This window comes from Podarcis erhardii, assembly GCF_964252035.2.
Source record: "Podarcis erhardii genome assembly, chromosome: 12".
Lineage (NCBI taxonomy): Eukaryota > Metazoa > Chordata > Lepidosauria > Squamata > Lacertidae > Podarcis > Podarcis erhardii.
Window position 1 is genome coordinate 23,674,225 of NC_138513.1, and position 26,825 is coordinate 23,701,049.

Below are 26,825 nucleotides of genomic sequence, written 5' to 3' on the forward strand. Positions count from 1 at the left end.
ACAAGAGATAATTCAGGTTAATCTCCTACGATGTAGCTTCAGCTTATTCATTTTAATATAAAAGTATTTGCTCCGCACATCCTCCCTCTTGCTGCTGCATTCTCATTATTATCAAGTCTTATCAAGACAATACATACTGAAGTGTAGCAGTCCATCAATTTTTTTCAATACCTATCGCAACTGACACTTGTTCTAACCAGCAAATATATTTTTCCCTAAGAGAACTTGAGTTCATCAAGCGACAAGAGGCTGAAAGGAAAAAAATTGAAGATCTGGAGAAAGCCCACTTTGCAGAAGTTCAAGGTTTACAAGCTCGTGTAAGTAATTTTCAGTATTTTAGTTTATTTCATGACTTTATTTTGGAAGCGTTGTTGCCTTTTAGGAGTAGGTGTGGCTGTAGGGATGTTCACACGCTGCATTCAATGACAGATAGGTAGCCGTGTTGGTCTGCCATAGTCAAAACAAAACAAATTCCTTCCAGTAGCACCTTAAAGACCAACTAAGTCAGTTCTTGGTATGAGCTTTCGTGTGCATGCACACTTCTTCAGATACACACAAACATCTGATCAGCGTTCTCTACTCTGTGTATCTGAAGAAGTGTGCATGCACACGAAAGCTCATACCAAGAACTGACTTAGTTGGTCTTTAAGGTGCTACTGGAAGGAATTTGTTTTGTTTTGCATTCAATGAGTGCACAATCTGTGTACCTCTGTACACAAATAGTTGACAGCTGTATCTTTGTATAGTTATTCACATGTAAGGTTAAAGTAGTGTACAGCCTGTCTGCCTATGCGAACAGGAGGTGAGCTGTTCAGATGAACATGTGTCCACCAGATCAACAAGCCTGTTACAAATGTTTTAAATAAGCAGACAAAAGTACTATACTGCATGGGGATTATCATTGCATTGCAACAGGGTAGCACAAAGCAACCCATGATATATAGTTTACCAATACACAGGTCGAGTATAGGCATAGGCAAACTCAGCCCTCCAGATGTTTTGGGACTACAACTCCCATCATCCCGGACCACTGGTCCTGTTAGCTAGGGATGATGGGAGTTGTAGTCCCAAAACATCTGGAGAGCCGTGTTTGCCTATGCCTGGTATATTAACAGTACTAAATGTCTGTGTGGTACTAAATACATACATGGTAGTGGTTCTGTTCATCTGATGAATGGGAAAGGTTTATTTTACCGTATTTTTCCATGCATAAGATGACCCCTATTGTTTTAAACCCAAAATTAAGAAAATGAAACCCTAAAACAAAAGTGAAAATCTGGACGATTGGCGGCAGCAAGTTGTTGATCTTTTTTGGGGCGATCGCCCTCAAAGTTTCCAGCATCAGGTGCATGCAATGCCCCGTGGTGCAGAAGCAAAGGCAGTGCCTGGGGCACCACACGCTCCCCCTCGGTGGCAGCTGCTGCTGTGGGGAAGCAGGCTCCCAAGCAAGGTGCCAAGGAAGAGCCAGGGGAAGGCAGCAGCCACTCTGCCATGCCGTCGAGCAAACTTGAGCTGAGGAAGGTGGTGAGTGGGCTGGGGGCAGGGTGGGTGTTTGAGGGGGGAAGAGGGGAAAAAAAGGAAGGAAGGGCAAGGAGAGGTAGCTGAGGCAGCTCTCAGCAGTGGTGGCAGCAGCTGCTCTCGATTCAGTGGTTGAGCCAGCGGGGGCTTCAGGAGACGGGGGTGGGGGAGGGGGAACGGCAGCAGGAGGTACCGCCTTAGCCTGCCCAAGCCAAAATCCCAGACATATGCTTAAATATTTTAAAAAATCCCCCAGATGCCATGTTCCATGTACAAGACAGCCCCCAATTTTCTACTTTTTTTTTTAGCAAAAAACCTCGTCTTATACACGGAAAAATACGGTATTTTATTTATTTTGCTAACAGTTAACTCCATTTGTCCTAGATCAGAGAACTGGAAACAGAGGTTTTCAGGTTACTGAAGCAAAATGGGAGCCAAGTTAACAATAACAACAACATTTTTGAAAGGCAAACATCCCCTGCAGAAGTCTCAAGAGGCGATGCCATGGAAAACCTTGATGCAAAGCAAGTGTCTTGCCTGGATGCCTTAAGTCAAGGTTTGTTTGAACCAGATAAGCTTGAGGATTGCGTTGTTTCTGTGTGACGTAGTTGTACTGACTTAAATGTTTTCGGAGTGGTCGCATTTGCACGATGTGGTAAGCCGTATACCATGCTTTACTGTGTACAAGTCAGTTGTGCACCCTTTGCTCCTTCTCAGTTGTACTTGGGAAAAATAGGTCATGATCCCTTACGTAGTGTTAGTTCTGAACCACGGACCCTGGATTGTTTCACTCAAACCAACTGTGGCTGGTAAGCCAAGGACAAACCTTTGCTTATCGTCATCCACTGGAGCCAACTCCAGGGGGCTGTGGGTTCTTTGGCACCCACAATAATGTATTTGTGGGGCTGGGCCCCCACAAAGTCAATGGGCAAAGCTGAAACCCGTCATTGCAGGCACCCACAATCTTTGGTGTGAGATGGCACCTATGTCATCACCATTCGTTTGAAGTGAAACACAGCACAATCCCTGCTTCAGACATAATGCATTCAGACATGACACTAAGCCAGGGATTGTGGTTGGTATGACTGGGGCGAAGCGAAGCAGTCACCAGTGACGTGAATATGGTGAATATGGTGACGTGAATATGGCTCTCTGTGACATAAAAATGTGACCAGCATAACGTACGATGTGATGACCCATCTGTAATACTATCATACATAATTTCATAATGCCTGTAAAAGCACATGTATTCCGTTCAGTTATATTTTTATCCCCGTTCATTGTTGACATTGCTAATAAAAAGGTTAAGAATATAAATCTATATCTCCTCTTCTATATCCTATATCTGGGTTTTTTTATGTTGTGTACTTGAGAACAAAACACCACAATTTTCAAAAGGGGTCTTTTATGTGTAAAAATAAACAAATTGTTTGTGTAAATGTATGAACGTCTCTCTCTCTCTCTCTCTCTCTCTGTGTGTGTTGATAGATAAATGTGTACAGTTTACATGTACAAACGAATGTATTTGGGCCAAAATAGATCAGTGTGCAGTCATCCAAGTACCAAAAGTAGATGAGGACTGCCATTCTCTCCCCTAACATGTCACCACTAGCTTTCCCTTAGTCCCTTTCTCACACCACTTTTCTCTGATCTGTCCTGGATATGGAACATGACCGAGGAAGAAACTCCTGCAGGAAGTAAGTCTCAGTGTGTGACTTTGGCAGATCCACACTTCAACACACATCTGCCATCTTCACATGTGGACACAAACCCTCATATGTGTATGAGAACCTCCATTCATCATAGGAGCAGCGTATCTGCTTGTACGACCCTTTGCTGGTTATGCATAGGCTTTCGACTGTGGCTGTACCTTTCTTTTGGCGAATGTCCTTGGCATGTAGGTTTTTAAAGAGAGGAAATAAGAACAGAATGTTGTGATGTTGAGGGTGTACACGTGTCTCTAGAACTGAGTGCTCTGATGTTCATTGCATATATAAGTCCATCATGACAACTGGAGTAGTAAATCTCGCTGCTCTGCTAACAGAATTGCAAGTGTGTAATGGGACTCTTCATTAAAGGCCCTGGTTTTGAGGCCACTTCATGCATTGCACATAAGCACTTTCTACAAAGGAAACAATGTGAAACCTATGTGCAGTGGTAGGCCCATCACATTTCATTGTCCATATACATTCTGGGAAAGCTTAATTTGCTATAGCACGCTATGGCATTTCCCCATGTACATAAGGGTGAAATATATTTGTGTAGACATGATCAGCGTCTACATGCTGTTTCCTACACAAAAAAGTGTTTTCCATATCAAGAATGCATATTGTGTGAAGTGAAGGTATTGCCCACAACCCTTAGTTAAAATTCCATCGTATCTGTGTGATTGAACTGTCCTATGGATATCTGTGAGCAAATGCAGTATAGCTAGGGCCAAGCTTTTACTTAAACTTTTTATAGATGAAAAATAGGAATAGGGAGCCAGAGGCCTTCCAAAGGTTGGTGGACTCCAAGTCCCATCAGCCCCAGCCAACATGGCCAATGGTTAGGGGGGACAGGAATTGTAGTCCAAGAATATCCAGATGGCCACAGGCTCCCCTTCCTCGTATGATGCAAAATGTTCAAAAAATAGCTGTTGGAGACCATCTATCAGGCTGAAATGCTTTTTTGAGAAATAGTGGCATAGAGTAAGGGAGTATTTTCTTAGCCTATGGCAACTCTGTAGGGTGTTCTGAGTCATGAGACCATTGTGCAATTCAGGCAAGAAGCAGCTGTTGCAAGAAATGTTAAGCATTTGACTAGGAGCAGGAAGTATCTCATTCCTCCTCTGCTCCTTAAGAAATATACACTTTATTTAGATGTGTGTTAGAAACTGCTAGTTGGTCTCTCCACTCCTCCCCTTCCAAGGAAATGATAATAGATATCCTCCTCTGATGTTTCAGAGCGTGGTAATGCAAGATGGTGGGAATCCTCGTGGACAGTATTATGCTCTAAATGCATGATTTATTCCTATTTCAAAGACAGAATGAATTGCTTGATGGTGACGTCTAACAGCCTGTGTGTGTGTGTGTGTGTGTGTGTGTGTAGTGAAGAGAGAATCCTAGATTCCTTTAAAATCTCAAAAGCTTGCAACAGTTATACCAATAACTGAATGTGGCCTCTTCCCAATGTGATGACAAGTTATGCAATGGAGGCAGATTTTGATTCTAGTCTGAATAGCTCAGTTTAGAACCTGGTCTTGTTGCTGCCCCATGCCACTTCCCTGGAGCCCCTCTTAACAGTGCCACTGCCATTTTCTATTCTATAACACCATTTTAGAAGAGGCGGCATACATGCTATGATTAAAATAATCCTCTGTCCATAACCTGCTAGCTTGAAAGCCTTGCCGTGTTTGTTTTCTTAAAGCAACTTTTAAAAAAAGAAAGTGCTATGCACATAAATGTGGTGCTTTTAAAATGTCAGTAGCAATGCAGTTAATTCTGTAGTTTCAAATTGCTTAGGAAAGCGTTTGAGTGAATGCCACCATGTATCATGTTACTATTTACTTTGCGGGTTAGTTATAAAACTTCCTCCTTTGTCACCCTTCTGTTTGGCACATTACTCTGAGTGTGTTGCACGGAAAATAGACTTCATAGATGCATAACCCTGAAGAAAGAAAGTAGGAGCAAATAATTTGTTTAGGCTGCAATCCAAAAGGGTTCACGTATAACCAACATTTTTTGGTAAAAACAACAACAACCCTGAATTATTGTTTGTTTTGATGCTGCTTCTTAGAGCAGCCTGACTTCTGTCTTAACTCCTGTACATTCACAAAGTACTTTTCGGAGTCAGGGAGATGTGTGCAGTGTTGGAGAAGAGAGCACAGCTCAGTGGCAGCGCATCTGCTTTGATTGCATGTCCAGGGCAACATGGCACCTGGACACGCAGTGCACCCTTTCTGGAATCCTGGGGAACCACTACTGAGCTGGGTAGCTTCCTGTGACTGCCCTAATTGCAAAGTCCCCAAACTGCTCTTTGAACCTGAGATGGTTTATTAAAGCTCAATTGGAGTAGCAAGAGGGACAATTTTTCTAGAGGAGGATCGAGTGTGTGAACACCCCCCAATATGTATTGCTGATTTTCACCTGACTTCTTCCCTCTGCCCCATTGGGTTGTTGCTGTTCTCTTTATACTAATCACGCTGAAATATTCACTTGGCAAAATAAGTTAATTCCTGCTAACCTATTGCGTTTGTTCCTGAATCCTCTCTTGACTATAAATAATTGCTTCAGCATAATTGCCTTCAGGAGTTAATTCTCTCCTGCCCCTCCTTTTAAATTGAAATCCTCTCTAAGTACTCTTTGTGAGGCATTAAGGCTATTATTGTTTCAAACACCTTATGAAGATCTTTTGGACTTAGGTAACCATAGTGACACAAAAGGGTACATGCTGATTCCATTTGCGCAATCAGCGGCAAAAGTCTCAGCTGACTCTGTCAAAACCATGTTTATGCCAATCAGGTCCCATCTTGCCTGTGTACTTACTTACTTTGAATACTTTGGCTTCACCTAATGGATCAGGTGTTTTTTTTAATATGGGGGGGAGGTACCAGTATTGGTTATATAAGCCTATTTGCAGCTGCTTCTCATAGGATATAATTACATATGTACTTCTATTACAAACTGAGGGGCAAGCTAGACATGATATCAGTTGCAAGATCACAATTAACATGCTTGATTTTTAACATTTAAATAGCAACCAAAGGGTGCATGTGATCAGGACTCCAATTTGTGAGGAGGTTAACCCTCTCCCTGCACACACATGTGAACTGTGATCCATTTGAAAACCACACCCTCCTCCTAAAGCAGCTATTTGCACTTAGAGGGGAAGCTTCCATTGGCAGGACTACAGAGTACGGCAAAGGATTAACAGACATCCCTACACACTGTTGTACAAATCTTGATCTCCTCCCCACTATTTTTTATTTTTTAACAAGTAGGTACAAATTTATATGAATGAAGTTGTTGTGACTTCTCTCATGGAATGCTGGGAAGTGTGTTTTGGTGATGATTCTGCAAATTCTCTGAAAATATCCTAATACATTGTACTTTGATCTCCAGATGTTTTACCTCCAGATCTCCAAATGCTGTTGGACTACAACTCTTGTCATCTCCAGGCATAATTCCAGACAAGGGATTATGGGAGCTATGACCCAATAACACCTAGGGACCAAAGTTTGAGAAACACTGTATTCCCTCACAGATCTACAGCTCCCAGGGTTCTTTATCTTTCCGTGGGTCATCATTGAGAAGGTGGCTTGAGGTGTTTTGGCACCTGGGGCAAAATACCCCACTGCTGCCCCCGTGATGGGAGTGGGGCATGAGGCTCTGTAAGGACTTCCCCTCAAGAAGCCCTTGCAAAGCCTTGCCACCATGCCGGGTTGGGGCAGGGAGATTCAGCAAATGGTTCTTAAGGAGAAGCTTTCACCGAATCTCCTCCTTCACACCCAGAGACTTGGCTCTGCAAGGGCTTCTGCACAGTTTTAGAATACACAAAAATTGGTAGCTCCCAAGTTAACAAAGAAAGTGACCATGGTAATCCCCAAAGGAAATAAACAAACAAATTAACTTAATAACCATGACAAGGAAAAGGTCTAAAATCACTAGACAATATAAACAATTAGTGGATATTTTTTTCAATTATAAAAATAGGTGCCTGATTTAAGGTAAAACAATTTTTGTCTTCATGTGGCCAGGACCAAAGCAGAACAGAACATCATTTGCCAGTTCCAAATCAGCAGCTGCATTTTTTAAATCTGTCTGGTTCTATGTCCAAATGTAGGTCAGTGTAGAGGTGCAGTTTGTGTGTCATATCCTCACCTCTTTAGCTATTACATCATATGCAGGTGTGTGAGCATAGATGGGATGGTACTGTGACTCTTGAGTGCTTATAGTTTTAAGAACCAAGGGTTGCTTACAGTTCTTCTTTAAGCATGAATCTTCTTAGCTCTGACTTCTGTTTTCATATATACTATCTTAAGAAGTGTCATACTGGCAAGGTAGCTGTCTTAAACCACCACACTGAACTAAACTGCCCATCAACTAGCTGTACTTTATAATACAATGGTTTTCTATTTCGCTTTCCATGGGTCCTCCTGAGGCTTCAGCATCTTCTGGTGCTCTTATTTCCATGCAGCAGCTCCAAGGTTGTACACAATCTGATGACAACAAAGGGACAATGGTTTCCACTGAAATAAGGGCATGACATTTTGATCAACGTGTATGAAAATACGGCTTGATTTGTATAGAATTGCAGACTGTATCTCTCCAGATAGTGGCATGTTTAAATGCAGGTCGTGATTTTCTATTCTCTCTCTCTCTTGAAAGATTTTAATGAAGCAGTTCCCGAGACAGAAAGGCTGGACTCAAAAGCACTGAAGACTCGAGTTCAGCTTTCAGTGAAGAACAAAAGGTCAAGACCAACTAGAACAAGACTGTATGACAGTATCAGCTCCACAGATGGAGAGGACAGTCTTGAAAGAAAGGTGATTCTTCTCTCCCCCCCCCCCAACCTTCTCATCAGTTGTTTCCTTTCACCATGCTCCCTCCCTGGCGGTGTTTACTAATTTGTGATGAAAATGTACAATGAAAGAAAGTATTTCTTCTCCCAATTTGAAGGTAAAACACCTGTGTTTTTCAGCAGTTTCAAGACTTCTGATTTAATTTTACACACATTCTGATGTGCTGTCTTTCATTATTTCCTCTCCCCCCCTCAATATGTTATTAATTCTTTTTATTCAAACCCAACCGAGTTGATGCTTAGCAGGTAATTTTATTTAGATTCAGAGAGCTTGAAATGCTAATCCTTGCGAAGGAAATGGTTACAAATGGAAAGCAGATAAGGTAAAAGCTTAACGGTGCAAAATTATTGGAATAATTCTCCAAAAGGAGATACGGGATGGAAAGCAGGTGCCGAAGAGGTGAACTTGTGCTTTCGAAGTAACTCGCTGTGTGGTTGGTTCCTGAAATGCCATAATCTGCTTCACAATCTCTTATATCAACAGCCTTCGCGCAGTTACGGTAGTCCCATGCACATTACCAAACCACCTCTGCCTATGTGTATGAGAGCCTCCTCACCAGCATCAGATTCTGGTGCTTCCTCCCTTTCCCCTGTGGCTAGCAGTGCAACGTTTGCATTTGACAACGTAACTGGAAACCAGGACGAAGTGCGGCCGTACACGAGTGGTGTATGTTCCCATGGAGATACTCCACTCTCCTCACCTTCAAAATCCTGTCTGAGCTACGAAGCTTCACCTGTGCATCATCCAACCAGCAGGAGTATCTTCCATGATGAAGGTATAGCTGTGATTTTGCATGCTGCTGCGTCACTTTTCTCGCTATATGTAATGAGTTCAGTTGTTGGTGGTTGTGTCCTTCTGTCGCCTCCCAGAGAGGGTCACCTGGCTCCCCACACTACGGTACCAGGCGAATACATTAGGTACCAGGAGAATACATTTTTGTTTTCACAGGCCTTTTAAATTTAATGATACATGTCGGTGTTCATAGATATTTGCTAGCTGTTTTAAGTTGATTTTAAGTTGCTGTCTTTGTGTTGGTTTTACTTGTCTTTTATTTATATGTAATAGGTTTAAGGGGTCAAATATTGTACTGTAGTTTGCATTTTTAGTTATGTGCAAACCACCCAGAGAACTCAGTTATATGGCTGGTAGATAAATGTAATTTTAAAAAAGTGGTCATAAATTAAGGTTCCAACAAAACATTTTATGCACTTCCCTAATTAGAAAGTCTGGTTTTCTCCTGTTTGTCATTCTGAGCTTTTAAACCGTTTAGTTAAAACCATTGTTTTTTTTCTAAGGCTGATTTTGGAATGAGTGAGTTGGGAGATACAATTAGAATATGTCTCAGTTATTTTAAACATTTGCAAAATTCTGTGAAATACAGTCTTTGCCTTAAATCAAGGGCACACAATTTAGTTTGGGGAGAACTTATTTTAGATTTGTTCTGAAACCTTGCAAAGTGTTTTAAGTACAATGTCAGGAATTCACATTCTGTGAGAGAAGGTCCAGTGCTTTTGTATCTAATTGTGGTTGATGTTTCAGAGAGGGATTGAATCGATGTATTGCACTTCAGAAGTGAAGGTGGTACAAAAGCTTGTGTTTTAGTTTGTCTGCCATCTTCATGGAAAAATACATAGCTCAAGGAAATTCTTGCACATATACAGCTCTCAAAGTATGATCCAGAACATAGGGAATCGTCTTATGCCAAAAACTAGTGGATTGTGACACCACCCACTCTCTGAATTGTGTGAATTGGTGCCTCAGTGTGTGTGGGGGGGGGGGGGAGGTTGTAGTATAAATATAGAGTCTTGAACTCAATTATTGTTCTTCCTTTGTATTCATCATCTCCTTTGTTCCTAATAACTCACATACACAATCAGAATTGCTCTCAATGACCCCACTCAAGCAAGAATCGCTTAATAATGATTATTCCTCAATAATGTTTAATCACTGGAGAATCCCATGTTTTTCCCGCCAGGAGTGTTATACAAGCAGCATTAAGTGTAAAAGCATATTTTAATGAATATGTTAGAATCAAAGTGAAACCATTTGCTTCAGCATAGAAATATTTGAATGGATTAAGACCTCTTTTGCAAGTGTTTCTAATTGGGGCACAGCAATTCTGTGCTCCAGTAGGAACCATTTGATAATTAGAAAGTTTCCCCCTCCTTTTATTTTACAATACAATGCAAGAGATTGGGAGGGGTCATTTTCAGCCTGGGGGCCTCATTTCCCCTTAGGCAGTCTTCCAGGGACCATGGGCAACAGGTGTGACTTGCCTTCATACAGAAGGCTGCAGGGCAGCCACGCACAAGCCCACGGTTTCTAGACAGGCAACTCCCCATTTATGTAGCAATGTGTGTTTAAGTGAAATCGCATATATTTGAAACACCATTGAAAAAGCCGGCAAACTACTAAACCTCTGGAAACCCTTTAAAAACCTTTGAAAAAACCAAAAATCCATCGAACTCCACCACAATTGTTTTCTCCAAACCTCCTTGCTCAAACTCCCAACTCTCTGTAGGCCTCAAAGGTTGGTACAAAGGCTCCTGCAATTGCACTTTCAAAGGTTTGTGGGATTGCTGGGTGCTGCTTTGTGCCATTTTTGTGCTCTTTTAGGGGCGTTTTTGCCCCTTTTCCATGCCACTTCTGTGTTCGCGGTGATGCACAGCCGTTCATACCTTGAATGCGCCTAAGTGGGGACTTGCCTGTACTTGCATCCCTCCAATCAGGCAAGCAAAAGTACTGTTCTTGGGCATGTTCCACTGTTCAAGGACACATCCAGCCAGGCAGAGGACGGAAGGCTAGGGACAGGGGGGCACAACTGAGGAGAGTCCTGTGAGTCAGCTAGAGAGGCCTGGAGGGCTCCTTTTGGCACCCGGGCCTGCTAGCAGAGGAATACGCTACACTTTTGATGTCAATCTCCTACTCAGTAAATTCAGCACAAGCACAAGACTGTTTCAACTCCAAGCCCTTTCCTAGCAGTCTAATGTAACCCCAAGGCCCCCTAACAGTCACAGAGCCGTCAGATGTATTAACCCCATTAGGCGTGTGGCATCTTGCCAGAAGGGGACCTTTGCAGTCCATCTTCCTTCTCTCTCAAACACACGGGCGCATGTGTGCACATAGCAGATTCTCTGCACCCCCTCTGTTGTTTTAAAATACCTTTTTGTTACGTTCCCCTAGATTTATATAGTTTGCTTGCTCTTGTTAACACGGGAAGTTTGCCCTTCGTGATTTAAAAGCCTTTCTGCATTTCTCACCCCAGGGGAGGTTTCAAAGTGCACTATAAAAATAGCAGTACATTTGTAACAGCGCAAAGACACCTTCTGACCAGGATCCAAGGAGCCCTTTTAGGCACATGCAAAGTCTTGCTTGCACAGCAGGCTTTTCACTTCTTTGTTTCTGGAAAGCAGCTGCTTGCTGTGCATCAAAGGGTGTTTTTGAGGCTTCCACAGCATTCAGGGCTGGCTTGTTGGGTGGCAGGTTTGCTTTTGGGGAGGAAGGGACTTTGAAGCCCATGTGTTGCTGTGGAGTATTGCACCTCTTTGGGTCCTGGCTTGCATGTCTGTATGCAAACATGCTCATTTCCTCGCATCTCTTCCTGAAAAAATTACCAGTACCATCTATCGCAGCTGGGTTATTTGCTTAGAGCTGCAAAGAACTGGTATACAGAAACAGAGCTTCTCTCTACATTAAAAAAATAAACAAAGAAACATGGGCCCTGGGTCCTGAATTTTACATTAGCAGCATCAATACTAATTAGCCATTGCAGTAGATATCACTGAAATGTGTCTTAATCTTTCTGTCTTTTCTTGTATCTTTCAATGTTATGCAGGCACACATTATCACTGCACATAGTATTTCCTTTTACTCCAGTTTTCTTTGGACTTTTAATTACTTACGAAGTGTAAGCTTTTGTATGTATGTATGTATGTATGTATGTATGTATGTATGTATGTACATGATAAATTAGCAAGTCATCCACAGCCCTTTTGTTGGGATTGAATGGTGGCAAATAGGCAAGTAAGCTACATGAAGAATTTGAGACGTAGTTGAGATTTTTCTAGTGATTGTGCAAAAACAAGAACTGATTGTTGCCCAGGCTTATGATCTAAAGAATCTACTACTAGCACAGAGGGAAGATTCTCATGCAACCTTCTTAAAAATGTTTTCACTACAGCAGTTCCCACTGCCTAAGAAGCAAGCCACAGTTCAGTTTAACAAGCTGCTTGTCTCTTCAGCTGTTAAACGTCAACAAAGGTTTTGACCGAACCTGATGACCCCCTCTGTATGCAAATACAGATTTTTAGATTACAGCAAAGGTCTTTCCTAACAGACATATGGTCCATACATTTACGGTCAACGTTTTGCCTTGTTTGAATAATAAATGTTCGACTTGTTATGATGTTGGGGGGTTGTGTGTGTGTGTGTGTGTGTGTGTACATGATTTTTTCTGGATGCAAAAACAAAGTGCTGTTTTAATGGTAAAACACAAATGGCTATAATGAACTGTGTTTTTTTAATGTACAAATATGTCCTAGATGGTGCCACAGGTATACAATCCCCAAGAACATCCAGCCCTTCTACGGGGCATATAAGGACAATAAAACAAAAGTTTGTGGACTTGGGGTAAGCATTGATTTCTCATTAACGAAGATTAAAACCTTTTTTAAAATAAATAAATAAATTGTGTACTACCTTTTGGACACTCTTTTGACTCTTTTAACATTGTAGGGCTCCCTTGAGAAGGAGTTCTAACAAAGGCAAGAAGAGGAGAGAGAAGGAAGCAGTTAGGATCTCTACTGGCTGCAGGTATGAGTGAATAGCATGGGTATAACCAATTTCAGGCTCAAATAAGTCCTACTGTGTTGAGTGGAACTTTCTTGCTCATAAGTGTGCGTTGGATTGCAGTCTTACTGTTTTCCAGCCTTCAAGCTGTGTAATTTACACGAGCCCCATATAGAGAGCACTGCAAAAGTCCAGACTAGTTGTAACCAAGGCATCAACAATAAAGGCTAGAGCTGCTCCCCCCCCCCCCCGCGCTACAGTTGCAGCCACCAAACTATCTGCGGCTGGTAAAAAAAGAAAGTGCTACATCTCTTGCAACATCTTACTTCATAGTAGCTTTTGTTAATTTGTTTAGGACTACCAAAATAGCCTGTACAGTGAAGAACAGTTAATATTTCAGGCAATAGCTGAATAGCATTAAATTATTATTCTTTGCTGTATAGTTGATGGTACATTTTTACTACTTTGTGCTGCCTCATAAGATGTACTGTATACGTTCCAGTTACAGGTAGGTAGCCGTGTTGATCTGCCGTAGTCGAAACAAAATAATAAAAAAAAATTCCTTCCAGTAGCACCTTAGAGACCAACTAAGTTAGTTATTGGTATGAGCTTTCGTGTGCATGCACACTTCTTCCTTTACTCTTTTTTTGTCTGCGGCGACTTTATAGTTTTTAAATGTCTAATCTATGTGCATTACTACCTTGTGTTAAACAGGACAACTAAGGAGCTGCTGGAGTGCTCATCAAGTAGAGTGTCTTTAATCAAGCGGTCCTCCTCTCTCCCACATAGTCCCATTCCATTTGCATGGTATGGAGAGAGCAGCAGGAGATCCAATTCTTCCAGCAATCTGCCTTCACCTACCAGCTCAACTGATCCTTCCTCTGAAAATCTAAGTCCAGCTAAAAAGGGGTCCAAGGTAGAAAATGCAAAGTACCTCCTCCCCAGTGCATGGAGTGGCTTAAGCGAGGTTGCTATTACTGGCTTAACGCAAAGGATCTACGTTATAGTAACTGCAAGCAACGTGTTCATTGTTCAGCAAAAATGTGATATGAGCATTCCAGGTTGTCTTCTGTGTCTCTTCAGTGAATGTTATCAGAGTAATTTATATGCTAGTGTCAAACTGCCAAGCTCAACGTGGGCTTGATGCCAGCATATATAGCTGGACAGTCTTTGTTCGGACTTTTTAATGAACTTGCTTAATTTGTAGATGTGTAGGGGGGCGGGAACCATGGCAGGTAACAGCTGCAGCTCTTTGGCTTTCTTGGATGAAAATGAACCCATGGGAATCATAAGCATGAAAGAAAGGAAAGAGGGAATGTGCAACATGTAATGTTCGAAGTTGCTAAGGGGGGAAGAGGGAACAGGAGGACCCACTGCCCTGTTAAAAGCCTATCACTGTATTTGCAAACCCAAATTGTGGGGGATACCCTCTTCTTTCTCAAAGCTTTTGTTCCATAAAATTATATTGAAGCTTTTTCATAATACAATACAATAAAAAACAAACTATTCTAAATGAAAACAAAAAGGAAAGAGAGAGACTTCCATGTTCCAGATCATGGTTTGAAGGCACATGATGCTGCAATCTTGCAGGAATTAAGCACAAATTAAGCTTGTGCAAAGAACCCTCTCCTCCTGTAATATCCAGAAACTGTTGATTGGCATGGCCTCATTGCTCCGACATCCATTTTGCTTTAAAAAAAATCCTGCAATTTTTATTTTGTTTTATTTTTGCAAGTTCTCACCTAAAGTGCAAGTAAGTATTTTGAGCCACACTGAAATATGTTGCTTTGACTACCGCATTGATTGTAGGGTCAGCTTTAACACATCCCACTGAAATATTGGCACATTTTAAACAAAATGTCACTGTTCCATCTCTTCATTACTTTGTCATTCCTGCTCCTTTCACCAGACAAGATGTTCCTGTCAAGCATCTTGGGTATTACGTTTAATTCCATTTTGAAGTTCTTCTGAACTAAGAAAAATTGAATTGCTTAAAATGAATGTTGGTCCTTTTTTCCTTTTAACGTGGTTGCATGTTGCTATTAGCATGGTAGCTTGCAAATAATATTTTGTGCGGCAATGTTACATGCTCCACATATTAGTCGTCTTCATCTCTGCAGCATTCCTTGAGAATCCCTTTGACCAATATGAGGGTGAAAATGAAATTCAGATAGTTTGTGTGATCGTTGTGCTCTGTAAACATGCCTTGGTTGATGTGTAGCCAAGCTGAGACTGCCTCCAGTGCAAGATGCTGTCTGCCAGTCAGTGTGAGCAGTACTGAGCCGGGTTCTGCGCAATATAAGGCAGCTTCCTATGTTCTCCATTGAAACAAAACCATATTACACGTCTTCCATTCATATTAATAAGGTCTGCATAGGCCAGGTGTCACAGGTCTTTTATTGTTCTTTCCTGCACACTGCTTCTGTCCTTTGTAGAATGTGTGAACTGGACTTTTGTGTGTATAAACTGAACTTTTATGGGAGCAGCCCGACAGAACCACCAAGTTGTAATTGCAACCAAAGAGTTCAGAACCACAGCAAAACCATTGCATATTTAGTCATCTGTGTCCAGTGGGGATGAATGCCAAAAGAACCTCATTTGAATAAAGCAGCATTTAAATGCATTTTTAAAAAGGCAAATAAGTATAAATAGCAGGTAAATGAAGTCACCGTCTTTTATGAAGCAAAAGAGGGGAAAGCTTAGTTCTGTAATTTGGCTATTTTCATCTCTTTGTGAAAAGCATTTTCAGATCTTGGTTTCACCGTTTTAGGGCATCACCTTTTACACGGTGACACACTTCTCTGTTATACACCATACAGCCCTTTTCAATTGAAACTGGTTAAATTACATGTTTGCTACAGCTCAGTGCTTAAATCAAAAGCATGGTCAGCATCACTACTTCTGCTGTGTGGCTTTAAAGAAGGGGAAGCCCTGCAGCAAAGATAAAATCCTGCTCAGACACCATATTTACTGTACGTTGCCTTGTGCTTTCTGTCTGCTCTTGCCTTTTCCTTGCTTCCTGTTTTAGTGTTTCTCGACAAAAGTTATGCTTGAAAACCGAGAAGAGCTCCTCATTGAACTATCATGGTGGCAGCCTTTGCTTTTCACTCACTAGCTGTCAAGTAGGTGGTTACATAGCAAGCCCTCACGCTTCTGAAGCTACAGCTATGTTCACCAGACCTGCGTAAAGCAGCACTGTAGACAAGCCCCCGCAACTGACTGTGGTCTGTGCAGCGAGTGCATAGCCACACTCCTGACGAGGGGTGCCAACTTGTCCCCCGCATTGAGGGTGTGCGGCCAAGTGACGTGTCATGTGACACTGCCCAGCATGTACCAGGAGGGGGCAGAACGTGCAGAATCTTTGCGCTTGCTCATTCCAGCTGCCGCCTGGCTCCTGGGCTGCCGGGCGGGAGCTGGGGCACACAGAGGGTGCCTGGCAGGGGGTGGCGGCCCCCTGCCCCATAATATGGGGGGAGTTGGTGCCCCCTCTGCCCCCTATACCCGGCACACCTGCTCCTGACACCAGCATAGTTGTTGCTTACCTAGATGGGCCTGGGGTGGGAATAAGGCTAATGAAAGTGAGACCCTCCATCTGACACTCCCGCCAGTGCATCCACATGCACCCACCACCTCAGCCCCATCCAGGTAAGCAGCAGCCATGCCAATGTCAAGAGGACAGCTCCTTCCCAGCACAAAACCTCTCCATTCTTAAAAGTCTCCATGGAGAAAGACAAACGTTGGACAAATGGCTCAAGAGCAGTGGCAGTGACAGAGATATTTAGGAAAGAAATTAATTACTGTTAAGGTCACACTACGTTTGATCTTATCATCTAACCCCGTCCGTTCCCACCCACACTTTTACTCAAATTCAGCAGCTGGCAAAATTGCCAGTTTTCATGGGAAATAATAGAGTCAGAGTGCTTAGTCACCCAAGCCATATTTCATGTAAATCTCTCCCTAGGAGCTGTTGCTAGGCCAGCAAGTCCAACAGATGTGCCTGTCACACTCAGAAAACACACCTAGGGTGATGTAAGGCAGTGGCGAGAACAGGCACAGCATCTGAACCTTCCACCATCCCACTCCTTTGTAGGTCTGAAAACAGTGTGTGCGATAGAAAGGGGGCAGGGGGAGAGATTTTGGATCAGGAAAGCTGTTCAGGGAAAATCAGTTGAGCACCACAGCCACGATTGTGTGAGCAAATAGGCCGCCGCCCCTCCCATTCTGCACAGCTGCATTATTTGACTAATGAAAAAGTGTTGGGAGATCTTCATCGTCTCTAGTTCAGCCCAAAGCCTGACATTGGAGGCTTCCAGGGCTACGAAATGAACAACTAAATTTCAGGGCATGCACAGGAGGTTGTCTTCAAAGGAGCCTCCTGGAAAAACAAAAGTGTTGTGACTCAGTGTTCTTCGTGTTTTACAAACATCACAAAATAAAGAAACTTGCCATAATGTGCAGCACTTACTGATGTAAACTAATGCTTAAAATTCTCATTTGCATTTTAGCCAGAAATATTATTCTTTATGTTTTTGGATTATGCTACAGCCAAAAGCTAAGTTTAATATATGAATGCTTTTCTGTTTCAGTTCCCCTTTTAAGTTTCACCTTCAAAACAGATTTGGGTTTATGTATGGTTGACATAGCCCATTGCTGGTTTTTAAGAGTATGTGGCTTGTTTGTTTTTAATAAACCTCAAAAGCTTCATGAGTATCTTGATTTGGGGGGTTTATCTGTCTGTCTCTCTGTTTGCTAGTTTTAACTGCATTGTTGTTGTTTTTTTTAGCCTGGCGTATGCCATTGCAGGATTCCTCTAATGGCAATTTGGATGAATTTTACCAAACGTACATATCACAAAGTGCTCTGTTGGGAATCGCTCCTCATTACTCGTCTTTGCTATAAAATGTGATGTGTTGTTCATTGCATTGATAAGGGGCAAAATGTCTGTTTTGTGTTCATTTTGATTGTTGAGCTATGCCTATCTTTCAGATAATCAGTGTGGTTGTCGCACAAAACTTGGGGAACAGATTAAATTGTTTGATAATATACAAAGTTACTATCAGAAGGAAAGGAGCAATGACTCCATGAATCTCTTTGATGCTGATCGCAAGGTTGGGGGGGGGGGACTTCCTTGCTGGTTAGGGACACACACACCCCTTACAAAAAGTTAATTGTATGTTGTGGTCAAATAACAGCCTATCCTAATGGGAAAATATCATGGAGATCAGGAATTTCTGAGGATTAGCATTTCCAGGCCTAGGGATGCTTCAGTGAATCCTGCGTTTCTGCTGGGTCAGATTATTATTCCAAACCCATCTTACACCTCATTCCATTTCATTTATTCTCAGGGCGAAATTGCAGTCCCCACTGGTAGACATCATTTTTCAGTTGCAGCTATTTTATTCCCCAGGAATGCCCTGGAATGGCACAACTCAGGTGTTGGGGGTGGAGATGGCAGGCAGCAATGGGACTCCCTTGCAATCATTTACATTAAAAAGAGACAGTTCTCCCTGCTACTCCTGGCGGCTAGCCTGCTTCCAGCAACCCCCTTTAAAAAATAATCATCCACTCCCTCCCCCCCCCCCCGTGCGCTAAGAAATCAATCTTTCGGCAGCCCATTTTCATGCACACACAAACCCAAATTCTAGCCAACAACTGTTCTCTGTCAAGAGCTTTCAGCTCAGCATTATCTACAACTGTAAGCCAGGTGTACAGAAAGCTCTGTCTTCATCACTTGCAGATAATGACAATACATTTCATTTTTCAAGACATTGTAAAGAGGAACACTTTGAGTTTCCTTTCATACTCCGCGGTATGTGAATTATCACAATCGTTCCTGAGCTGTGCCTGTTCAGCAAGGTGAAGCCAGTTCATTTGGACATTTAGGCCTATTCGCTGCCATTTGACTGATGGGTTTGGTTTTCTTCTTTGTCTTCTTACAGAATTTCGCTTTCAATGACGACTTCAGTCCCAGCAGCACCAGTTCAGCTGATCTGAGTGGCTTAGGGACAGAACCGAAAACCCCAGGATTTTCACACTCCATAGCACTGTCATCTGATGAGGTATCCGTAGTGGGAAATAACTCCTGTGCTCCCTGTGGATTAGTTAATAGGCTAACAGCTCTTGGCTGAATTTAACTTTGCGGGGAAAATACTTTTTATGACTGCAGCTCACAATCAGAAAAGCCACAGGATGTGTCTGTTGGTGGACTTGGAACAAAAAGTTCAGTGCACTCTTCAGAAATGTACAGGAAACAATGCCGTTTGTTATGGCCTAATGCATTTTGAGTCAAAGACTAAATGTGAAAAGTGCTTAGAACATCATATATCCTATAAAATCAAAGCCCTGTACATAAATTCAAGACACAATACATAGTGTTAGTGCTGTCCTTTAAAGCCCCAAACAGCCTTGACCCTGTATACCTGAAGGAGCGTCTCCACCCCCATCATTCAGCCATCACTGAGGTCCAGCTCCAAGGGCCTTCTGGTAGTTCCCTCACTACAAGAAATGAAGCTACAGGGAACAAGGCAGAGGGCCTTCTCAGCAGTGTGCCTACCCTGTGGAATGCCCTCCCATCAGATGTCATAACTATGCAACTAAGGCAGCCCTGTATAGGGAAGTTTTTAAAGACTGATGTTTTATTATGTTTTTATATCTGTTGGAAGCCACCCAGAATGGCTGAGGCAACCTAGTCACATGGGCGGGGTACTACTACTACTACTACTACTACAACAACTATATTAATATTAGTAAGGCAGAAATCCAGCCAAATATATAAAATTGCAACTACATATATGTAATCACATAGGGTTGTATGAAATACAAGATCCATTGGAAATTTTTTTTTAAAGCATGGCTAATTTGGGTCCATTAATTTCAGTGGATCTACTGTAAATAAAATTTAGTTGGATCATATATACAGTCGTACCTTGGATCCCAAACGCCTTGCGAGTCAAACGTTTTGGCTCCCGAACGCCACAAACCTGGAAGTGAGTGAGCTGATGTTAGAGCATCAGCTGCTGCAAGCCAAGTACAATTGAGCCTTTTAGTGGGAAGCATGTTCAGCTGGGTGTTAAAAGGCAATCACTTTTCCTGCCTCTTCCATGCCCCATAAATACTCTAAATCATATGGCTATTGGGCTAACCTATGGGTGGCTTCCTACTCCCAAGGATGGTTCAGGTTAGGCGTTATAGCCAGGCGCAATCGAGACCTCCAAGGTTAAATAGCACTGACCTCGGATGGTAACTTGTAACTTCTTGCCCTATTAACTCACGGGTTGGGGGGAAATTCCAGATCTGTTGATCTCAGCAAAGGTATATAACTATAGGTCAGTTGAAGATTTCAGCCACTAGAACCATCATGGCATCTCCCTCCTATGCTAAACAAATGTTCAGGCAAATCCTGCTTATTTGAATGCATGGGTAACTAATACTAGCTCAATTATATCTTAGAAAAAGACATATTTCTGTTAAATAGGGATTGTTGCCACATTGTTGTCCTCAGCCGGTTCCCAGTGATCCCCTATTTATTTGAACAGTTGTACACGTTCTGTATATCATAATGTGTTCTTTCCCATTTTCTTTATTGCTGACTCAGAGCTTGGATATGATTGATGATGAGGTGAGAATAATAATGAGATTTTTTTGCAGAGGGTTGTACTAAGAGCCATTTCTTTTCTTTCCCATTGGCACATTTGCTTTTGTGTAGCAGATTACGGGAACGAAGTGCATGCCTGCCTCTCTTCCCTCACCCTCAAACCCTCCCACCACAATGCTAATACTTGGAAAACTTACTCTATTGTCTCGGGGATTTTTAAAAGGCACAGTTAGATCCTGGGACATGAAGGCCTGATTTTCATGGCCGGATTGGCAGTAAGTATGGACCAGACAACAGGAAATTGCTTTTTCGCACAACCTAAAATTAATGCGTGGAATTGGCTGCCATGAGATGGAGGAGTGATGGCCACTAGAGGGAGGAAGAGGATTTTACCTTTATATTCCACCTTTCCTTCAGGAAACTCAAGCTGGCACACATAGTTCTCTCCCTCCCCATTTTTATACTCACAGCAACCCTGTGAGGTAGGTTAGGCTGAGAGACGGTGACTGGCCCAGTGAGTGTCATGACTGAGTCGGGATTTGAACCCTGGTCTCCCAGGTTGCAGTCCAACACTCTAACCTCTACAGCACGTTGGTTTATGCAAGGTTGTGGAGGGTAGAGTCTTATCTGTGCCTACAAGCAATGACAGCTGTATGCCACCTTCAGGTTCAAAGGCAGTTTGCCATGGAATACATCGGGTGATGAATATTACCTTCATGCCCTGCTTTTGCACTTCCCAGTAGCACCATGTCGGCCACTGTGGGAAACTGGATGCTAAACTAAATGAGTCCCCAGCATAATTGTTCTTGTTTTGTGATTCATATTTGCCTGGTTCCCTGGTCACTGTCTCATCTGAAGGGAAGCTGCCATTCTCAGGTGTATGCAGTCCAACAGAGGATCTCTCCCTACTGACCGGTCCTACTGACTTGTGCAATGTGGTGTTTTATTGAAATGTGCCCTCTTCATGGCAACAGTTGGTATGTGCCACTTCTGGATGAGCTCCCTGATATGGTAAATACCCTCTCCCACCATGAGAAGGCCACATTCAAATGAAATCTTTGCCCTGCCAAATTTACTTGTCTTAAATCAGCACGTATCAACTTTGAGATGAAAGTAAAACAATAGTTAGTCCTTCAGTTCTCAGTACCAAAGGGGGCTTTTCCAGATGCTTGGGCTGCTCTCCAGACAGTGTGACGTCATTGAAACATAGGCCAGGAGAACCCACTCACTTTGTCAGACAACCCCATGTATTTCCACAGCCCCACTTCATTTTTTAATACTTTGTATCTGTCACACTAGATGGGCTTTTTGAAGTATGTGGACTCCCAACAAGCCAGTTTTGGTGGTCTTGCATATCGATAGGCACATCAGGTATTTGAGTACCATCAGAAAGTGTGCCACTATGATGCCTCTCTCATGAAATGATGATGCCACCCTCACACACCTGATCTTTGAAATATGCTTGTTACAGATCCTTGATGATGGACAGTCTCCCAAGCACAGCCAATCCCCAAATCGCGCCTTTCAGGAATGGAGTGTGCAACAGGTTACCAACTGGCTAATGAGCCTGAATCTAGAACAGTATGTCCCTGAGTTCACTGCCCAAAATATAAACGGAGAGCGTCTCGTTCAGCTGGATGGCAGTAAGCTTAAGGTAATTGCCTCTCACTGTGGCAAACAAGATTCAGAATTCTGTTTGTGCCCAAGGGATCTGTTAGCGGGAAATATTTGTCTTGGATGCCAAAAAATAAAATAAAAATATTCTTACTACTAACAAAGCCCACACTAGCAAGTAACAAATAATGGAAGCAGTGCAAGTTGCTGGAGATTTTGATTATGCTGCTGATATAATAACAGTTGGAACCCTGAATACATCATTATCTCTGAAAATAAAGCCCTGGGTGCACAGTACTCGGTGTTAAAAGTTAATGGGCAGTTTTCAATATACCAAGCTTATTTTATTCTAGATAGCAAAAGTGTTCTTTCTTTCTTTTTTAACTTGAAAAAGGACAGTGCTAGAGCACAAACAAAATGGCCTACATGGCCAGGAGTAATTGCACCTTTGGCCAAATTATTAGAGACTTTAGTTGTATCACATTTCACTTTGTGCCATGCTGAATAGGTAACTGCCTCTGCTTGCAGTGTTAATTTTGTACCATTAATGTAGGGAAATTACCAAGGAGATAGTCACGGGTCACTTTGAATCTAGAAAATGCAGTTGTATTGTATGTATTATTGTTACTGTGTAACACACACACACACACACACACACACACACACACACACACACACACGCGTTCTATTCTCCGTAAAAATAAATAGGCAGACCCAGAAGGCAGCTTCTGGGGGCCCAGCAGGGCTCACCAGTGCCGACACTTGCTCTGGGCCCTTCACATTGGGCAGTTGACTCTGTGAGCCTCAACTTTAGTTTCCCACAATGCCCTGTAGTCAGGCACCCCCAAGGCACTGTGGGAAATGAGAAATGATGGCTCCAAGCTAACCCTTGGAATGCTGCCATCAACGCCACTCTCAGGCAAGCTCAAGGGGACGCTTCAATGTAAAAGAGGGCCCTAACCTATTTTGGCTAGGGCTCCCTTAAGTCTGTGGCCACCCCTGTAGGTACATACATATACACACATTCATTCGCTCCCCATGCAGCAGCATCAAAAGCCGCTTGTAGATGTCAGCTTACCCACTACAACTGGCATCGTACCTGGAAGCAAATCAAGAAGTCACTCATTAAACACGTTCTTGCTGGGCTTTGCAGCAGCTATTTGCGAGGGAGATGTTGTAGTTGTTATTCCCCCTCATGCTGATCCTGCTAGTATTTTTGGAAAAGCAGTGATCAGCCTAAGGGATCGTTTCTGGCAACCTCTGGCTTTTAGGCACCTGGAACCCTCACTTGGCAGGCCATCGCTCCAGAACAGCACAGTCTCAGTGGGAAAAGCAAGCGTTCAAAATGCACCTTTCATGGCCCGTACTCATTAGGTGAGAGCAGCTCACACATGCAGGACTAATTTAAACCAGTATTGCTGATGAGTAACTACTGGGAGGTTTTGTATAGGGACTGGTGCTCAGTTCAGGATATGCAAGGCTATAAGCATGGAAGACCCTGGTGTGAGTTGGCTATCCCTCTTTTTGTCGAATGAGGGTGTCAAGCTGTGAAAGAACACTGGGCTATTCTCCACCCAACTTAAATGTTTAGAAGGTGCTACAAATTAAACCGTTGCTCTCTTTCTTTCCTTGCTATTAGGCCCTTGGCATGACATCTTCCCAAGACAGAGCTGTCATTAAAAAGAAAATTAAAGAAATGAGAGTGTCTATAGAGAAAGCTCGCAAAGCTCAAGAGAAGATGGAGAAGCAAAGGGAAAAACTTAGGAAGAAAGAAAAAGAGCAGCTTCAGAGGAAGCCCAGGAAGCCGGAGAAGCGCTCACCAGATCCAACAGAGGGAGCTAATGAGCAGTGATGAATAAGAGTTGATGATTATTCTATTAGGAACAGGGGAAGAGGCTTTCAGGGAAGAAGCTCAAAAAGCGAGTCTTGTTTTCCTTCCCTACCTCCTTGTCTTCATTACACAGAGCTCTGTACTCATATCTGAGGCTTTAACTAGAATAAATAGGGGAAATGAACACTGTGTAGCTACACTTTCCTGCAGTTGGTGGACATGCTGGTACTTTTGGCCTACTCGGCCGGCCGCAAGCCCTGACTGCACTTTGCATTTTCTCATAACTGGGCTGGCCAACCAAGCCTGGGCCAGCCTTCAGAGCCTTCCCCTTTCCCCATCCCCACTCCATCCTTTGCATTGTGCTGGTTGTGTCTGGCCCCTTCCATAAATCAGCATAGGACACGGTAGGACGCAGCTTGCTGTACTGTAAACTTGAAGATTGCCTCCAGAAACGGGCAACACTTGAGAAGCTTTCACTGGACCTGTGAAAGGGAGCAAACTGGAATCGGCTGCATATCGGTTATCGTTTGTTTTCACGGGAACAGCCGCCCCGCTTTGACACCTCAGTCCCCCAATTCCCCCTTTCCTTGTGAACTCCACAGCAGTTTAGCTCAAGAAGGAAGCAGGGCCTTAACTTGCTAACATGAGAGCAGAGAGTAACATTTACCCTCTTAGCATGCGGGTGAGGCTAGGTTTCTAATACTAGGTTGGGGCTTGTGCTAGAACTTTGGAATACAGTTTTCCCTTTGTTTTCCTCGGGGTCAAGGGGGGGTGTCCCTAGCTACTCTTTCCTGTAGCATGAGATTCCTTTTTTCAACTGATAGTGGATGGAAAACTCTTGGTTTTTTTCTAAGGAATATGCCCCACCCATTTTCAGCACAGAGCGTGGGGGGGGGGCTGATGAGGGGCAAGGGGTGGATGGGAGCAAGTATGAGACTGGCTGGTTGCAGACCTGGGATTTGACCAGCTGAAATTGAGTTGCAGAATGAACCCTACTTAAGGCTAAAATGTGTACTTAACGAGAGAGAGAGAGAGATGCCAATTAAGACAATGTGAGTTTCAGAATTAAATACTGTCCCGTTAGTAGAATGATGCAGGGGAGTAGAAAGCGAAAAGGAATCCCAGTAAATGAGACTTTTCAGTAAACATTGGACAATAGCCTCATTTCCCTTTTGGGGCATTGCACAGGGTCTGATTCCAGCTACCTGTTCTGTGGTTAATTCATTTTTGGTTAGCTCTTAGTGCTGCCTTTCGCAGAACTAGGGACTAAGATTCAACAGGCAGAAAATTGGGCTCAAATGATGAATGCGATTCAAAGGATTCTGTTAATCATTTATACATTTTAGCAGCCAGATTTACTTTAAAGCCTACCTGGGCTTCTCACTGGAGTGCTGCTAGCAAGTTCCATCCAGTACAGGAGGTCGCATTGTCGTTTCAGCCATGATAGTCTCTCCCCCCCTTCCCCCCCCCCTTTTGTACATGCGTTGCTGCATGTGGCTCATCTCTCTGATGGCTTTCTGCATCCCCACAAGCCCAGTGCAGTTTTTTTCATGTTCCCGATACAACATTTGAACTGAAAATCTGCAGCTAGAATAACAAATCTCTGCAGTCAAGGACACTGTTTTAGATATATTGATGCTTTGGGGAAGTCACCACACCCCGTATGACTCTGGAGAGAGGGCATATTTTCAGCACTGAAAAAGAATGCTTCTCAAGATGCAAATTCAACAGAAAACTCAGATGGAAATCTGTTCAGACTAGTGTTCTTTGGTTTATTTTAAGAGGTTAAAAGGTTTTGTTTAGATAAAAAAGATTATCTGGGAGAAACTGGAGATGTACTAATTTTAGCTATGAATGCATTAAGGTTAAATGCATTAGATGCTTATTTTCTCTTTTAAGTTATGTTTACATGCTTGTAATTTAAACTGGATGTATATACTAGGAACATCTATGAGCACATTCCTCTGCTTTACATTATTTATATCCTCTCTTTTGTTTTTCTAAGATCCCTGGGGGACGATATTGTGTTGTATATTGATTTTTTGCATCCCTGCTGTTTAGGACCGTGTAAATTGGGTTTTATCGCCGCAGATAACTACTTTTGATTTATATCCTGTAATTGTTCTCTTTCTTCGTTTATTGCTTTGGTGGCAATTGGGAGTCGAGCACTGAATTTTAATCTGATTTTTTTTTAAGAAAAAAAAGTGAAAGTGTTCAAAATGTAAAAGAAAAAAGACACTCCTAAAGAACTACAGTTAAGAAAGAAATGCATAAAATGCAAAAGGGGGAGCATATGTGAAGCAGAACAGACCAAGCAAGGGGACAGAGTTCTCCTCATGGACACGAGGCAGTTTTTGCTTGTTCCTCTTTCTGCTCCTCTCCTAAACATTTTTGAAATGTTCCTAAAAGTGTTTCCAATCTTTTATTTAAAATGAGATCAGAGGGGTATTTCCGATGTCATAGGAGTAGCGGTCCTGGTGTGAGCGTTGCTGGGGCTTGTTTCTCAACAGTTATCAGCGCGGCAAGCGCAGCTTCTTCCCCTCCTTGCCTTTCAAATGGTAAGAGAAGATGCGCTGCGCAGACCTTGCCCTTTGCCACACGCCTACGGAAGACACAGCCAGCCAGCATGGACCAGGTGTCAGCAAATACATGCTCAGCTGTCTGGGCTTCCCTTGTTTGCAGCCAAAGTGAGATGTGCTCCTAGGAACTGTAAGCCGCCTTTAGTGTTCACATGACAGTCAAGAGCATTTGGTCCATTCAGTATACTGAAACTGGAGAATGGAGCGCTTCTTCCTCCCCTCGTTATTTGCTCAGATTTTGCCAATCCTCAGCACCTCCCAGACCTGTAATAAAAGTACACTGATCTCTGGAGCATACCCCAGAGCTGGGTGGGGGTGGGGGTGGGGGTGTTGCACCAA

General features: G+C 42.9%; 1 protein-coding gene across 14 annotated transcripts in view; it reads left to right on the forward strand.

Annotated features, from left to right (window-relative positions):
- PPP1R9A (protein phosphatase 1 regulatory subunit 9A) overlaps window positions 1-26,099 on the forward strand; it is a 150,642-nt gene extending 124,543 nt beyond the window's left edge. For 8 of the 14 annotated variants that reach the window (XM_081881870.1, XM_081881864.1, XM_081881877.1 and 5 more), the window contains 11 exons: window positions 221-317; window positions 1,903-2,074; window positions 7,887-8,044; window positions 8,564-8,855; window positions 12,622-12,709; window positions 12,815-12,892; window positions 13,583-13,784; window positions 18,808-18,927; window positions 20,463-20,486; window positions 21,934-22,116; window positions 23,716-26,099. In XM_081881870.1, coding sequence (XP_081737996.1) covers window positions 221-317; window positions 1,903-2,074; window positions 7,887-8,044; window positions 8,564-8,855; window positions 12,622-12,709; window positions 12,815-12,892; window positions 13,583-13,784; window positions 18,808-18,927; window positions 20,463-20,486; window positions 21,934-22,116; window positions 23,716-23,928 — 1,627 coding nt within the window. In that variant the 3' untranslated portion in view covers window positions 23,929-26,099. The remainder of the gene's footprint in view (window positions 1-220; window positions 318-1,902; window positions 2,075-7,886; window positions 8,045-8,563; window positions 8,856-12,621; window positions 12,710-12,814; window positions 12,893-13,582; window positions 13,785-18,807; window positions 18,928-20,462; window positions 20,487-21,933; window positions 22,117-23,715) is intronic. The other 6 variants (XM_081881876.1, XM_081881869.1, XM_081881865.1 and 3 more) reach the window with 3 other exon arrangements.
- The last annotated feature ends 726 nt before the right edge of the window (window positions 26,100-26,825 follow it).